At 38.8% G+C, this 15,833-nt stretch overlaps 1 protein-coding gene and 1 long non-coding RNA gene across 2 annotated transcripts in view; one reads left to right on the top strand and one right to left on the bottom strand.

Annotated features, from left to right (window-relative positions):
- LOC131993434 (sprouty-related, EVH1 domain-containing protein 2-like) overlaps positions 1-1,504 on the bottom strand; it is a 28,068-nt gene extending 26,564 nt beyond the window's left edge. The window contains exon 1 of the mRNA XM_059359345.1: positions 952-1,504. Coding sequence (XP_059215328.1) covers positions 952-977 — 26 coding nt within the window. The 5' untranslated portion in view covers positions 978-1,504. The remainder of the gene's footprint in view (positions 1-951) is intronic.
- Positions 1,505-5,567: 4,063 nt separating this feature from the next.
- The window catches only part of LOC131993645 (uncharacterized), a 75,186-nt gene continuing 64,920 nt past the window's right edge, over positions 5,568-15,833 (top strand). Inside the window, exons 1-2 of the long non-coding RNA XR_009396335.1 lie at positions 5,568-5,641; positions 5,732-5,835. This is a non-coding gene — a long non-coding RNA (uncharacterized LOC131993645). The remainder of the gene's footprint in view (positions 5,642-5,731; positions 5,836-15,833) is intronic.

Below are 15,833 nucleotides of genomic sequence, written 5' to 3'. Positions count from 1 at the left end.
GGTTATAATCGCTCTTCCACCTGCCAGTGTTAAATGCATTTCAGTTTCACTCTCGGGAAAAGCTAATTTTAAAGCTTCCAGCGCCTCCATATAGGCCTATGGGTGCCGTTCACACAGCTCTGCGGGCCTGCACACTGCATGGCTCTATATTAGCTTCATTTCGCAACAGCACGATCCATGTTAGACAGACACGAGCCCATGAGGCTCGACTCCAAACAGAAACAGACGAGTAGTTTTTTTTTGTCAGGGCAAGTTGTCGTTTACAATCGGTATTTTTTTTTATGAATGGAGCGCGGTAGGCTATGCAAATGAGGGCGATTGAGAAAGAGATGGCGGATGAGGCATATCGGATATCTCATATCCTGTGAGACTTCCCCCTTCGGTTGGAAGCAAACACACAGATGTGGCCAAACAGCGAGGCGAACTGGCCTCTGTGAAACGCCGACGGGTTTCTCCCTCTCCATTTCTTTTTTACAGAACAAGTCACAAACAAGAGGTGCGTGAGCTCGCTCGCTGTTTGTGTATTTATAAAAGGTGTAACTTCGGGGCGTGTTTGAGTTTCTAAGTTACGCTGCAACAGGGCCTGCTCTCTCGCTTCAGATCCTTTCAGAAAATGTTTCCGATCCACCCACGCTTATTCCCCTCCTCCTCCTACTCCTCTTCTTTCTCTCTTGCCTTTCTCGAGACTAGTCTAACACCAAGGTGGGGGCCCTTAAAAACCCCTCTTCCACAGCACTGTCAATGCATTACTTCACATCGGCATCAAGCACCAAATCCCTCCGAGTAAATAGAATAAAACACATGCAAAACACACATTAAAAAGCAGCCTTGGAAGAGAAGTTCTAGCTGCACATTCCACTAAGTTGCCATAATCATCTCCAACTTGTAGGCACTGGGAGAAGCGAGAAAGGAGAGGGACGGATAGAGAAATCTTTCAGACACAGTACTTACTCGTTTGGGTGTGTTTCTTCTATCATTTTCTCGTTTCACCTCAGGTAATGTACCACGGCGGTTGCATACTTTTCGCTCGTCATTCTTTCACCGCGGCTCCTCCGATTCTGTCTCCAATTCCGCATAAATCCCCCCTGCGCCTTTGTGCGAGTGTCGGCTCTTTGGCTTTCCTTCGAACGGCTGTGTCTCCGTCTTCTTTTTCCTCACTTTTCTCCCCCGGAGCCACACAGTTTCTTCTGGATCGCAAATGCCCCTTTTCTATAACTTTAACACCCCCATCGCCTTCAGTAGGTAACGTAGAATATACAGACAATTTAGTAGCCGAATCCAGCTCTTCTCTTCGCTCCCCCCCCCCCCTTCCCCAAACACACACACACGCACGCACGCACACACACAAGGCACACACTCCGTTTTTAAGTCCTAAGGCGCATGTTTTCACCGACGACTCCGGTTCCAGTTGTGCGTAAAAAAGCGCGTCGTCGCTGTTGTTACCGAGGGGTGGCCCCGCTAGAGCCCCATCTCTCCTCTACTCCATGTTGGATTGCAGGCAGCCGAGCTCCAACGACGCCGGGGGAGGGAGGAGGGAGAGAGGGAGAGGGGGAGGAGGAGGGGGAGGGGGTGCAGGGCGGAAGCGGTGACGTCGGTCTACATTTTGGTGGAGGGCCCACGATGGTTACAAGTCGTAGGGGCCCTTGATAAATGACCCCCCCCCCCCTCCTTTCCCTTCTCCGGATCCTTGATTTCAAATCCGGACATGTCACCTTTGTTCTCAAATGAAAATCTTATGAGTTCATATTGGGATATTGTAGATATTCCATAGGAAAATATAAAAATGAAGTGCGCATAAGACAGATAGTAAAATAGGTTACTATAGGCAAAGATGACAGAAAATACCAAAAGTACAGAGTAATAAAATGCTTTCAAGTTGGAGTTGGTCATTTAAACCATTTCGCTACTAAAATACTATACGATTTAACGATTTTGTTATTGAATAGCTGAAAAAAGAACAACGTTTAGTCTCCATAAATTCCAAATGCAAGTCTGATGAAACAAAAAAGATTAAAGGGATTTTCTGGTTAATCTTGTTAACTTTTTAACCACCATATCAGTGAGAGCTTCTCAGGTAATCCACAGCAGCTGTGAGTAATCTCCTATTGCCTTTGTGTAGTGAACTAGTCTGCGGGTTGAGCTTTTAAACACCTATTGATCTGCTCCAGTGTGGGGAAGTTAGATGATTAGCCACTTCTGATTTCGTTGAGTGCTGCCAGATTTGTGTTCCTGCCCTGAACAGTTGCCAGCATTGTTTTCAGGTTCATGCCTGGGCAAAAGAAATCAACACGTCCTAGTTTAAGATGTGGTCGTGTAGCGCCCTCAGCTGGTCATCTCTGCAAACTACATGTTTGGAGTTAAGGATTTTTTAAATATTATTAATTTCATACGAAAGCATAGCAGTATGCCAATAATGCTCCCTTTAAAAATATTAATATACTTCAGTCGCTGTGAAATTAATATTGTTTTAAAAAAATTAAAAAATACAATTACATTTCTTTAATCATCGGATAAGTAGCCCACATTTTGAATTTAGTAGGTTTTGACTCATAAAATAACAACAACAACAACAACAACAACAACATAAACCACAACAACAACAACTACAATAATAACAATAATAATAATAATAATGATAATGGTCGATGGTTGATTAAGAATTAAACTAACAATTAAATTCATTTTTATTAAAATAAACTAGATCCACTTTTTTGCATGTGCATAATATGTGTGCTATGTGCAGTTACATTGCATCTGAAGTTACATTGAGAGGTTTTTTTTTTCTGTATTTACGTTTTTAAATTGACTCCCAAATGGAGCTGTCATCACATAAAACTGCATATTAGTATTTTCAAACAGAAGATAATATCAATGGGTGGTTGCCCTTAAAAGGGTTTGTTTTCTATACAATGTCACATTTAAGAGTAGATGGATTATACTGTTTGTTTTTTGTGTCCAGAATGGAGTAGGACTTTGAAGCAGGTGATAATGCCCAAACTTGTTTCACTTTTCATAACTTTTAATTAAACATGATTATAAAAGTTCAACCTTGCAGACTGCAACCGGCTCACTAAGACAAGACATTAACATTATTAATCCTACTAGATGGACATTTTTTATTGTAATATAACAAATTATGACTGCACCTTAATCAGTGATTTGGGGTCTATGCTGCCATCATGTGGTTTAAATGTGGCATTGCAGCCACAGATCTATTAAAAGTAAAATGAGTGAAGACTTGTGTTGTTTTAGATGTTAAGAAAAAGATTGACATTGATATGCATGCACACCATCAGTTGTATTAATGTGTACTGATGCATATAGACTTTTTGAGTTTCGCTACAGTTCATATCCTATTAAGCTGCAAACTGCCAACTTCTCATCATTCTCACAGCTTCAAAACAAGATATAATGATATCAAGTGGAGTCACATCAGTTCACTGGATTACCAATCATCTACAACCTGTTTTTGACTTGGCTGGTAGTATATGAACGTAAACATGGAAAATGTTATTTATTTTTGAAAGAACATTTCATTGAGTAGTATTTTCTGTTTGATAACTGTCTTGTAAGTATAAAAAGTACAATTGAGTGTTTTCTCTGATTATTTTACTACATTTTTTTCCACTATGTCTGGTTTTTGTGTGTTGTTTTTGTATCCCTATACTGTCCTCATATTTGCTTTATATTCTGTATGTACTTCGTGCAACAGATATTTCCCCTCAGGGTATTGAAGGGTCATTCATCCACAGCTCCCATGTGTATATAAACAGTTAATGAGTCCACACACACACACACACACACACACAGTCAGTCAGTCTCCCATTCATCATCAGTTGAGTAAACACAACAATATGGGTCTCATTTTTCTGAATCTCAGCTCTGAGAGACAGATAATCATAACATGCAAATTTCATAGTAATTTATAATTGTTGTGAGGTCTCACTCTTCAGTAACGTTGATAAAATTGTCAAATTAATTATAGCATGGACTATAATGTCAAATACTGTCCAACAGTGTTACTTAACCTGAGAGTAGCAATACTTAATAATACATCTGTCACTATTTTATAAAATAGTCCCAGGGATATGATATTTCAAATCAGTCTTAAAAGAACAGATACAAATCTGTGGACGTTCTGCTATTAACCTAGGCCTACTCTGTAATTTTTTTTTGACATGAATAATAATATTACCACTGAATTCAGCATATTACAAACTTAAAAGTGCACTGTGTATTGGAATATTGCCAGTGGTGGAATGCAAATAAGTCAATTTACTCATGTTCTTTACTTGAGTATTTCCATTATGTAAATTTATACTTCTACTCCATTACTTTATCGAGACAAATATTGTATTTTTTACTCCTCTACTTCTACCTCATTTAACTAACTAGCTTTAGTTACTTTTCAGGTCGAGATTTAACTTTAAATACATGATCAATTTAAAATTATTTTTTATAAATTCAACCAAATAAAAGTGTGTTTTGTATTTAAAACAATCCATAACAGTAAAAATGAAGTGAAATGCTGCTTACATAGATGCATAACAATAATAAAACAATAATTTATTTAGATTATATAAAACAAGCTGAGTGGATCCATTCTGCATAAGGAGTACTTTTTGTACTGTAAATAACTATTGAGTCTTTAAGTACATTTTGATACTTTTGTATTTTTACTTCAGTAAGGTTTTGAACGCAGGACTTTTACTTGTAGAATAATTCTACAGTGTGGTATTAGTACTTTTACTTAAGTAATTTGAATACTTCCCCTGTATATCGTCAACCTGTTAAAATAATCGCCTGAGTCCTTTTTTGTCAAAATTGTTTTGTTTTTTTGCCTAAATCATCTCCTCATGATGCCGGCCACCTGTGGTAAAATCGCCTACATCCTCAGTTGATCAGGTCATGTGATTTTACCCCTTTAAGATAATGGCCTATATCAAGTGTGTGATTTGAGCAGATTTCTTATGCCTAAGTCAAAATAAAATGTGACTGAGGCAATTTTTTGAACATGCCTTTGTGACTTAAGCAAGATATGGTAACACTTTATTTTGAAGGTGTCTACATAAGAGTGACATGGGCGTGTCATAAACATGACATGAGATGTGTCATGAACATTAATGACACTTTGAAGTAACATTAATACACATGATACTTGTCATGTCATGTTTCTTACAGGCTTGTGTGACTCTTATGTAGACACCTTCAAAATAAAGTGTTACCATATCTTGCTTAAGTCACAAAGGCATGTTCAAAAAAAGGCCTAAGTCATTTATTTCTCTTAAGTTACATAATTTACACACAGTGTTATTACTATGCCAATAGCCATCCTTTGTTACACCCTTTTTGAGTGAAATGATCAATAAATGTCATATGTTACCCTTTTGGTGTTTTTAGTGTTTCCTGCAAAACTTGAAAAAATTAGTTAGGCGATTATTTTAACAGGGTGATGATATTTCATAATGTCTTGTCTGCCACCTGGCGGCGCGTGTCAAAGTGCAGCAAGTGCAGGTGGTAGTATTGGGACACTCCCCTTGTGGATATACGCATGCGCGTCCGTTCACAATCGGAAAAGTTTGTTGAATGGTGTGTGGGCAGTTTGTGAACATGAATATGTACCAGCAAGCCAAATATACAAGTAATAATAACATTTTTTCCCACATTGAGGCATTAATATCGTCCACACTTAAACATAAGCCTGGTTTCTCCCCCTCTCGGTTGCTACAAGTGTGTTTTGCCGCCAACGCTTAATGAGCTAACGCTAACTACGTGCTACTGAGCCAGACTAGCTTAAGCTGGAGTCTACACATGCAGTGCTACAAGCCGCATCAGGTAAGACTGCATCTATCTTAAGCTAGTCAAAGTGTTCTCACATCAGCAAACAATGTGTCCAGCTTTCAAATGTCTTCTCCATTTTGTATCACTGAAAACTGGATACTAGAGTTTTGGGACTTTGTTTGTGATGGGCGTTTTAAAGATTAATCAGTGACTCATATAACTCATTTACAGATAAATCAATAATTGTTGTAACTCCCTACTCACATACACATTACATAATCAAAGGTGTGTTCTCATTACACTGTATTTTTATGATATAATCTCTCCTAGTTTGTTGTTAGTAGATATTAATTGTTTTGAAGTCTGCACAAGATAAAACAAACGTGCAATTACTATCGCTATGCAGTGATCACTTCAAGGCAATTTATGCATTTGAGTTGTTTAATATGTGACTTTGTCTGTATTATACCATTAGTACCGAGGTGTGGAACATAAGGGAGGTTTGGCTCCAATTGTTTGAGATTTGGCAGAATATCACAAGAACTGTCTTCTCATAGGCACAAGCTGTTGTAGCCCGGGTTTGTTTTGACTTGTAATTGTAGGAAAAGCACAGATTTTACAAATAATATTCACAGTTATGCTCTATTACAGTGTGACTGCTTGCACAATGGAATCCGTACACTGACATGTCAAACCTCATGATAAAGGCCTATTAGTTACTTTTGCAGGATTTATCTCTGCTGTTGCTGCAAAAAATGATCTTAGCATTTCAGATGTGTAAAAAGATGTATTACATACATACTTAGCCCTAGTAGAAAAAGAAGAATAGTGTTTCTCTTGCTTTGGAGTTGTCACATTGTCAACTGTGGAGCTGCTGTATAAAATGTGTAGCTTCAAGGTTTTATTAAGTTATATTTTAATTCTGTAGCACTGACTGAATTCCAGTGGAAGTCTTCTTCTCTCAGGAGTATTTAAAACCCATGTTGTTGGTGTTTTCTTTAGATTTTTCCTTAAAACCCCATATTAGATGTGTAGAGGAAAAGCGTTGCTGCTTTGACCCCTGAGGGTTGAAACATTCATGCTGTTGCTACATCACATTTTGTGGGCTAGTTGAGGGGTTTACTCTTAAAGTTTTTGCCAACTCAGTGGTAGAGTGATGCAAGGTTGGCCGTGGCATGCAGGGCATAGAGAAATGTGCATCCCAAATCGGAAGAAGAAAGGGGAACATAAATAAAATAAACAGAAATGAAATTGTTGGCGGAACTTATGGTCATAAGCATGACTCCTTCTACATCTCGCACATTTTCTCTGCTCATTCCAGCCACAACAGTAAATACATGAACTTTTTTTAAAGGGGGTCAATTTGTCTCTAATTCAAACCACACCACACTGCGCTCCCTGCCTGAGTATCACAAAACATTCATCAGCACTGACTCCCTGACCTCTCTGCACCTCCCCCCGGCCAATCACAATCAAACCAGACAGCGTCTCTCTGTCTGTAACTTCTGTAAATGAACATTAAGGCCTCCTTCCCTTCAGGAGTGCTTACACCCCCAAAAGCCACACTCCTCCTTAAAAACCAACACTGGCACATGCACCCCTCGATCCCCCTTCTTCCTCCCCCCCTTTATCACAACACTCCACATCCAGGTGATAAATGAGGTCGCCCCAGTGTGTGGTATCAGGTCAAAGGTCGACCCAACAGTTCTTGTGAGGTTTTAAGGGCAAATTGAAGTCACTGGGACTTGGGTTACCCGTCTGGTCGAACTGCTGCTTTACTTCCCAACATCACCAAAACTCTGCACCGGTTTGTTCCAGCAGAGGGAGACAGAGACACACGTACCTGCTCATTCCTCCCAAACGATAGAATATGTTTTTCATGATGCAGCTCTTTGTATTTCTTTAAGAAATGTGTGTTAAATTTCAGAATTAACTAATAGCAAATAACTTATTCCATCTCTTATATCCCTTCACTTAAACTATGTTGATTGAAATATGTAATTTTATTTCTCCCCTTTGACATAATGTAACGAAGACTTATTGTTTAATAATTATTTTATGTTTACTTCCTGGGTAATGGCATACTCCTAGAGCTCACTTTATAGTGTGTGTGCCAATAGACATACAGGAAAATTGCAACTAATGCTAGTAGGTTGTTAGACAATCCTCTATCAGATTTCCTATAAGAGCTGAAAAAAGACTCATTTGTAAGTGAGACAAAATATTTTACGTTAAGTAAAAATAGCAGCGTCAGTTGAGAGGAGTGCCTCCTCAAAGTTAAGTAATAGTTGATCAGACAAAGCAAAATATTTGAAGACATCAACTTAGGTTTTTAGGACATTATTTAGTGCATTTTTTAAAATCAATTTTAACAATTTTATCGACAATTAAGCAGACAATTAATTGAGAGAATAGTCTGCAAATTGATTAATGCAGTCCTACTCCTCATTATATAAAACACACACACTGTGAAAAAGTTTTTAAGAGGAACCAATGACAGCATGGTGTATTTGCATATGTGACTTTATTCAATGTCTGTGTGTGGTTTTTATTTTTTATTTTTTACTGTCAAGTAGAATCTGATGCAGCAATTTCCCCTTTCTCCAAGACAATTTTCTCCCAAGGAAGACAATAAATTAATGTTAACCTATTTTTTGATTATTCACCTGCCAATATCCTGAAAGTTTAATTGTTTATGACTCAATATTACATGCTTAACATTCACTCTGGCTTGTTTCACCAGCAAGATTGCAGAAATGTACTGATATGCAGTGGTCTTCACTCTTTTCAGTCATTTTCTGTTTCACACCATCATCCCTAGGCAGGCATGATTCATACTGAACACTGTTTGAGTGGCTGTGACTTGCCTGTTACCCATTGATTCATTTTTAAATGACTTTGCATTATTTTTAAGAGTGAGGATTTGCGTTTGAGTCCATGTCTTTAGGTTTCAGACTGTTGGTACAAATGTGTACACAATGTGTGATCATTTTATTATTTCTTTTCTCAGTTTTATTTTTTTTAACAAATACGTTAGTTGCAGCCCTAAAGCTCTATGAAACCATACTTGTCTCCTCTTGCTGTAATTTACCAAGAAACTTAACCAGTGGGAGAACACGTCAGAAAAATGCTTGTGTGTGTGTGTGTGTGTGTGTGCGCGCAAGGTCAGCAGTGGGGTCATCAGTGTTTAGTCTGTGTGAGTGGCGACTCCAGCTTTCTGATCGAGTTGCAGAGATTCATAGTGTACCCTTCTCAACAGGGACCTTCTTTGGTCTGTGTAAGAAAAAACATCCATGCACATTCACATGCATGAATATTAGAAACACGCCCACTTTTGGTATTAATCCTGCTTGTGTATTCCAAAAAAAGACACCATATTCAAAATTGTTTGCCCTAATGTAATTATAACTGTAAAGAAGTGAGATTTTAGTGAAACAACTTGTATGATCTTAAGATATATTGTTATCTCAAAAGCATACACTGATGTTATCATATGACAATAGTTCTGACCAAAGAGGAAACTTATAATAACATTAAATCTTCTTAAGACGTAATAGAATACTAACACAAGTACCTCACTTACACGTCCGACTCATGTCCAGCTGGGCCCCCAGAAGCATGCAGTACTATCAAAATATACAATCACTCTCACACACAGCTTGGCCACCGCGGCTCCAGCAGGCGTAGTAATGGTTCTGGGAGCCAGACTCTCCTGTCTCCGTCGCCCCGGCTCCAGCCCCTGTGTGTGCGACAGCAATTTCCTAAAGAATCCACTGCAAGCGCAACACTTCTCCTTTTATTTTTACAAAAAGCCTTGCCCCCCCCCAACACACACACGCACACACACACACACACACACACACACACACACGCACACACACAGCCACTTCTCAGAAACACAGACGAGTCACTGGCAATTACAACTCATCCAAGAGTATGATCTACAGTCCTGTCAGATCGCCTGCAGGCTCACGAGGGACACAGAGGGTCATTTTTTCCCCTCGTTTAACTGTATTTATTCTGTCTATCTCTGACTTTCTCGTAAACTCTGAGATACATAAAAAATTCACCAATTGTGACATTGTTAATGAAATTCTCAAACATTTTTTATCCCACCTGAAATGTGGATTTTTGCATGTTTGGCTCAATTGCTTCTTTGGCTTCAGTTAAATATTTTCCCTAAATGTGTCAATGTGCAATCAATTTGTTTTCTTAGAGGCAGTGGAGGTAAAATTACTTTTTTACTAGAAAATAAATCAACAATTAGAAGAAAGTCTCAAAGTTCTGTGTTGCTATCCTAATAAACGTATTTGACCCCTTAGGGGGGTCCTGACCCCTAAGTTGGAAACCCTAAATCAAGCACTTGGAGGTGCATAAAACTTGGAGGTGCATAAATTTGCTTTCCCACACCACATCTGTTAATAGGCTAAAATGAAAACAGAAGGTGTATATATGTCTGTAGGAATAAAGCTTGATATTGATGAAAACAAATGAATTACGTTGACGGTGATGCATGTTATTGTACTGTCAATTTCAAGGACCTAAATGATAATAAAACAGATTTTTGAAAAAAATACAATTGCTGATTGCTTATCTACACTGATGGAAGGCCCCCTTCACACGCGTGCTCTCATGTTACACACATCAGAAGGCCCAAACATTTGCAATTATTCATGACAGATCTGACATAAACAGCTTATCATCTCTGTCTAAAGCCCGCTGTAAACAAATCCACTGGTGATCAACCAACCTGACTTAATCTCCCACTTAGATTTCCAAACAAACCCAAACAGACCTGCACACACACACACACACACACACACACACACACACACACACACACACACACATGCACACAAATGCACACGCTCAGGGAGACACACAAACGCTTCACAGATCTTAAGTCTTGGGTCCGTCAGCAGAGAACACGCAGAAGTTTATGAGATTAGACGTTTGGCATCAACTATCAAAGCGAGCAACAGCAGAAACACTGTTCTTTAAAAAGGGATCTGTGTGTTTCTGTGCATGTGTGTGTATGTTGTATGTGTGTGTGTGTGACCCCATCTAAACAAGCCCCAACAGCCCCTTTGTTGGCGAGTTGCTCCAGGAGAGCGTGTTGATGGAACCGCATCGATGTTCGGATTAGGGCACGCCTCCGTGATCAAGTGCTCAAACACTAGATAAGAGCGACAGAAACACCCTTTAATCCTGGCTAACCCTTTTCTAAATAGGACGGGATCCTACTAGGCTCACTGGAGGGGAGGAGGGCTTTAAAGAGCCCCTCAAAGTTTAGCTTCTGTGGATACTGTCATTTATTTAATTATTAAACAGCAGAAAGGAGACTGTTAACATATAGAAATGTAAATTACAGAGTGTTAGATATGAAGGATAAAATAATCTTTTTTAAAAGAAGTAGGAAGGAATATTATAGAAATATAAATAGTTCAACATTTTGGGAAAATGGGAAAATTTTTGCAAAAACTGAAATGTAAAAATGGCAATTTGCAGTTTTAGGATGTGTTATAATCATGGGCTATTCTCTTGGCTAGTCAGCTTTAGAGGTGATTGTTGGCAGATTTTACTTCCTTTTCCTTTTTTTCTGATTTTATTCCATACTGACAGGCTGCTCCGAATACATTTTGAATCATCGCTTAAATCAAGAGTCCTCAGAAAAATTGGGAATTGTTTATTTTCTCTCTAGAGGTGATCCCAATGTGCTTTAGTCATTAGAGTGACTATTCTGATCATACTGTGGGTTTCACTTACACAGTATATTATATCTAACAACCAAAATCTTTTTTTAGAGCTTGTCAAAAATAGTGACCTCATGTGTATCAATAAAGGGTGCTTTGACAGGAAAAACTTTGAGAACCACTGCTTACAGTTATTAGTAGGGGTGTGAGGATACTCTCAGCTCACGAGACGAAACACGATATTGGGTTCACGAGAACGAGACGAGACGAGATTTTAAGAAAACTTCAATGACACAATATATGACTGGACCAACAGACTTTTATTTAACCTAGTTGCACATGCATTTTGTTTTATTATAACTATTTACATGCATGATGTAAGCATGAGCTTTTAATATACTTCTTCTTCCACAAATTAAAACTAAAACTAAAATTTATAAAAGTTAAAATAAGATCAATAAAAAATAAAAACACCCAGAGGGATAAATGAGACTCCGTAGGTGACTTATGGTTTGCGATCGTCGCTTAGCGACAGTTTCGACAGTGATCACATACGATTACACGGGAGACTCAACTGTAGCCGCCGTCGGTAACTGCACAACATCAGCAGCTGATCAAAACAAAGCAGCATGGCTAATTATCATAAACAATAGCGATCTTGAATTAACCTGCATCACTAACTGTGCACAGAGTGTCTGGTGCTTGTTGTAAACAAACAGAGATCGCTAAGTGATCACCTCCTGCAGCAGCAGCACATACACACTGTACTGCTACAGAGCTAACTGTTAGCCTATTAGCAGGACTGTGCCGATTCGATTCCTTCTTACTCTTCTTAACGAGCTGTCGGCCCCTGCGAAGTTGTTCTGGCTGCTTACTGTTTCCCCTCCTTCTCCTCCTCTTCTTCTTTTCCTTTTACTGCCCCACAGGTCACAGATAGAAGTTTGGATAACTCACAAATCTTGGAGACTGATTTTTAGCGCGACAAGAAATATCGTCGAGTTTAATCTCGCCAGATCTCGTCACACCCCTAGTTACTAGTCTACTGTGTCAAACCCCCTTAATAAGCATATGTGAAGTTAGGAATGAGGTTTCGGTGGACAACTCGCGACTGTATTTTATCAGTGTGGCCCTCAATCATACGCCGGCACTTTCTCAAACTTTAAGCACCTCTGCTTTAACCATATATCCATCTGTCACCTCGAAGTAGCTGGAAAGGCTCAGTCTCTTGTCCAAGGTCCTGCTGTTCACTCCTACTGTTCCTCTCAGGTGTGTCTCAGGGGTTCTTGTTTTCAGGGTTTACCTTCTACCATCTTTTGCATGACATTTGACATCAAGGTCAAGAACTTTATATTGAAGCTGTACTTTGGGAAGATAGGGGAAGGATTGTGATCAGGGCCGAGCCTACTATCAGACTTTGATTGTGTTTAGAACAAACCAAATATCTTGTGTTGTAGTCAATCGCCTGTGACATCCATCTACATTTGTGATGGATGCTAATGTAACTGAACAACAACCAGTACTGTTTACCTTTATTTACATTGTAAGATTAGTTCTGTACAAGTTTGGAAGTTTGTCATTAGGATACATCAGCTAAATGCAGCTTTTTGTGGTTTGTATCACAAATCTTTTCTGACAAATACCACCTGCAACTTTTCCTCTTCAGTATAGGTGAGAAATGACAGTAGGGAGACACACATTCGATTAGAGGTATAGGTGTGTGAAGTATTTTTTTCTCTGAAATGACACAAAAGAAAACCTCCATCCATTCCCAACTTCAGGTCCCTCTTTCTCTCTCGCTCCATTTTCATTTTCACCCCTAGTTTTCGCACGATTGTGCCACAAAACTGTTGAAATTGGATGTTAAAATACCTTTGCTTTAGCAACCTGTCAGCTTCAGGCTGACGTGTGAAAAGGTAATACAAGCTCATCTTTACTCTCACTGAGGATCCCCCCACCTTTACTTTCTGCCTCAGTAGCTGAACCAAATTCACACTATCCTCCAGCCGTCTTAAACCAATGAAGATCGCAACCCAAGTGTTTTAACACCTCATTAAAGAGAAAAAAAATCAGCCAGTAGTTTTTATTGATAACACCAAGGTAAGGTGATTTGCCTTGCTTGTGTGGTTGCCAGAATATCCAAAGAACATGGAGTAGAAAATATTAAATGTGATAAATTTATTTCCCACTGGCATCACGTCTGCAGAAACAAATCTACAGGGATGAACTATCAACCGCAACACTGTACAAAGAGATCCTGCAGTAAATTTTTACAGTGTTAAATGTTTGTTAAGGATGAAAAACGTAGTTGATTCATTTTCTTTTAGTTGATTACAACTTTTTGAATTAATTGTGCCATCAATCCTCTTGTTCCACCTTCTGCTGTCTAACAATGTGCTGTTTTTTTCTTTTCTGTTTTTACATGGTTGTATATTGAATATTTTAGGGTTTTAGACCATTTTGAGGAGGTCACCTCAGGCTCAGAAATTACTTTTCCAACAAAACTGCATTGTTAGTTGTTATTTTTCTCCCAGATTATGGACACAGTTTTATACCCATGGTTATGTGTGAATTGAAACGAAACTTCTTGGTTAGTAAGGTATCTTAAGTAACATGTGTACGTGAGGTATGTAATACAAGTTAAATTGTGAACATAAGTTAAAATAAGTCTACAGTGACTTGTGGTTTTACATGGAACATGAACAGCTGCTTCATAGGTGAAGGTTGGGTGTTTGTGTGAACCACCCATCCACCCTGATATCCTCACAACACATACTTTAAAACACATACTTTGAAACATTTTTGTGATACGGCAAAAGCAAACTTAATCCGAGAGAAAATAAGTTTACTTCAAAATGTAATTGAGAATGCAGTATTGTTGTATGGGAATGCAATTTTTAGGAGATAGTGTTGGATAAATCGATAATAAATAATAATAATAATAATATATATAAAAGTTGCAGCCTATTTTAGTGAATTTTGTGAGGTGAGCTTGTGGGCGATACTGGCTTGGTCCCCCAACAAAGTTTCTCTTCATCATTATCACCACTGAGGGGCCCTTAAGACCCTAGGAGGGGGTGCAAACTTAAGGGGCTCCTGCAATAAACGAAAGGTCATCTGACCTTTTTTTTTTTTTTTTTTACCAAGCTCACCTTTTACTCTGCAGCCAATCAAATACACGTAAGTGCACATTCCTGTCAGATTACTTAAATGTGAATGTGGTATTTCTACTATTTACACCAAGATCACCATAATAAAAAGTAGTTTCTGTTGTAAAATCCTGTTGTATTACGAACTATGAGGCAGTGTTTTTGGCATTTGATAAGTCTTTAAACACTTTAAATCTGTTAATCCAACTGGATTTCCTTGATCGTATTTCATAGTCTCCCTTCAAACAACAAGCTCTCACTCTAGAGCTGTATTAAAACTATTGACACAAACTCCTCGTGAAGATTCTATACTTTGCACTAAGTTTGTGAATGCCCACTAGATTCAACGCTAAGCGTTTTTTCTGCAGACGCCTTGTCCTTTCTAAAATTAATCGACTTAAAATGCTCAATTAGGATGACACGAGCTGTTGACAAGAAAAACGACAAGTCATTACACCTCAAACATGACAACCCCTGAGCGCCCTCGCAAACAAGGATTGTTAATTCGTGTGTCTAGATTAAAAACACCTGTTGGTAAACAAGACAATTATTCTGTTCGGTCCAATGGGGAGCGCTGCGTTAATCATACATGCATCCTCCCCTGTTAAAAGGCAACCTGATATTCCCCCACTGAATTCTCACTGATTAACTCGATACTCCTGACTGTTTAAAATTCATCCCACCAATGAGCAAGAAACTGATCTCCTGTGTGTGCGTGTTTGTGTGTATATATATATATATGTGTGTGTGTGTGTGTGTGTGTGTATACAATTGTGTTCTTTCCCCAAGATCCTGAAAGAGTATGCATAAAATATCCAAGTCCCCGGCGTCAGCACAATTAGCTGTTAAATAAAATACCTACTCCTCGACGCTTTTGCAACATTTTAATTAGACAAACCAGCTGAAGTGAGGGCCCGTTTTAGTAAAATAAACAGCCCTGTTTGCCAAGAAAAAGCTCCCTGGAGGGAAAGGCACTAAGTGAGGTTGCTTGGGGCAGGAAATGGAGAGATAGCAGTGGTTTACCCGAGGAGCTAAGACATGCTTGTTTCTTGGAGAAAATGTGTGAACACTTTCTTCAGCCACCAGTGTTTCTAAGTACTTTTCCCATCTTAGTGCCACCACGTGTCAGTAGCTTCCTCAGTGTTACAGCAGAAATAGTGTCAGTCTTGTTCATGCCTCTTCAGGTGTACTTTTTCATGCCCAGATTACAATA

Source organism: Centropristis striata, chromosome 20, assembly GCF_030273125.1.
Source record: "Centropristis striata isolate RG_2023a ecotype Rhode Island chromosome 20, C.striata_1.0, whole genome shotgun sequence".
Taxonomy (NCBI): Eukaryota; Metazoa; Chordata; class Actinopteri; order Perciformes; family Serranidae; genus Centropristis; species Centropristis striata.
This window is presented reverse-complemented; position numbering and strand designations above follow the sequence as displayed.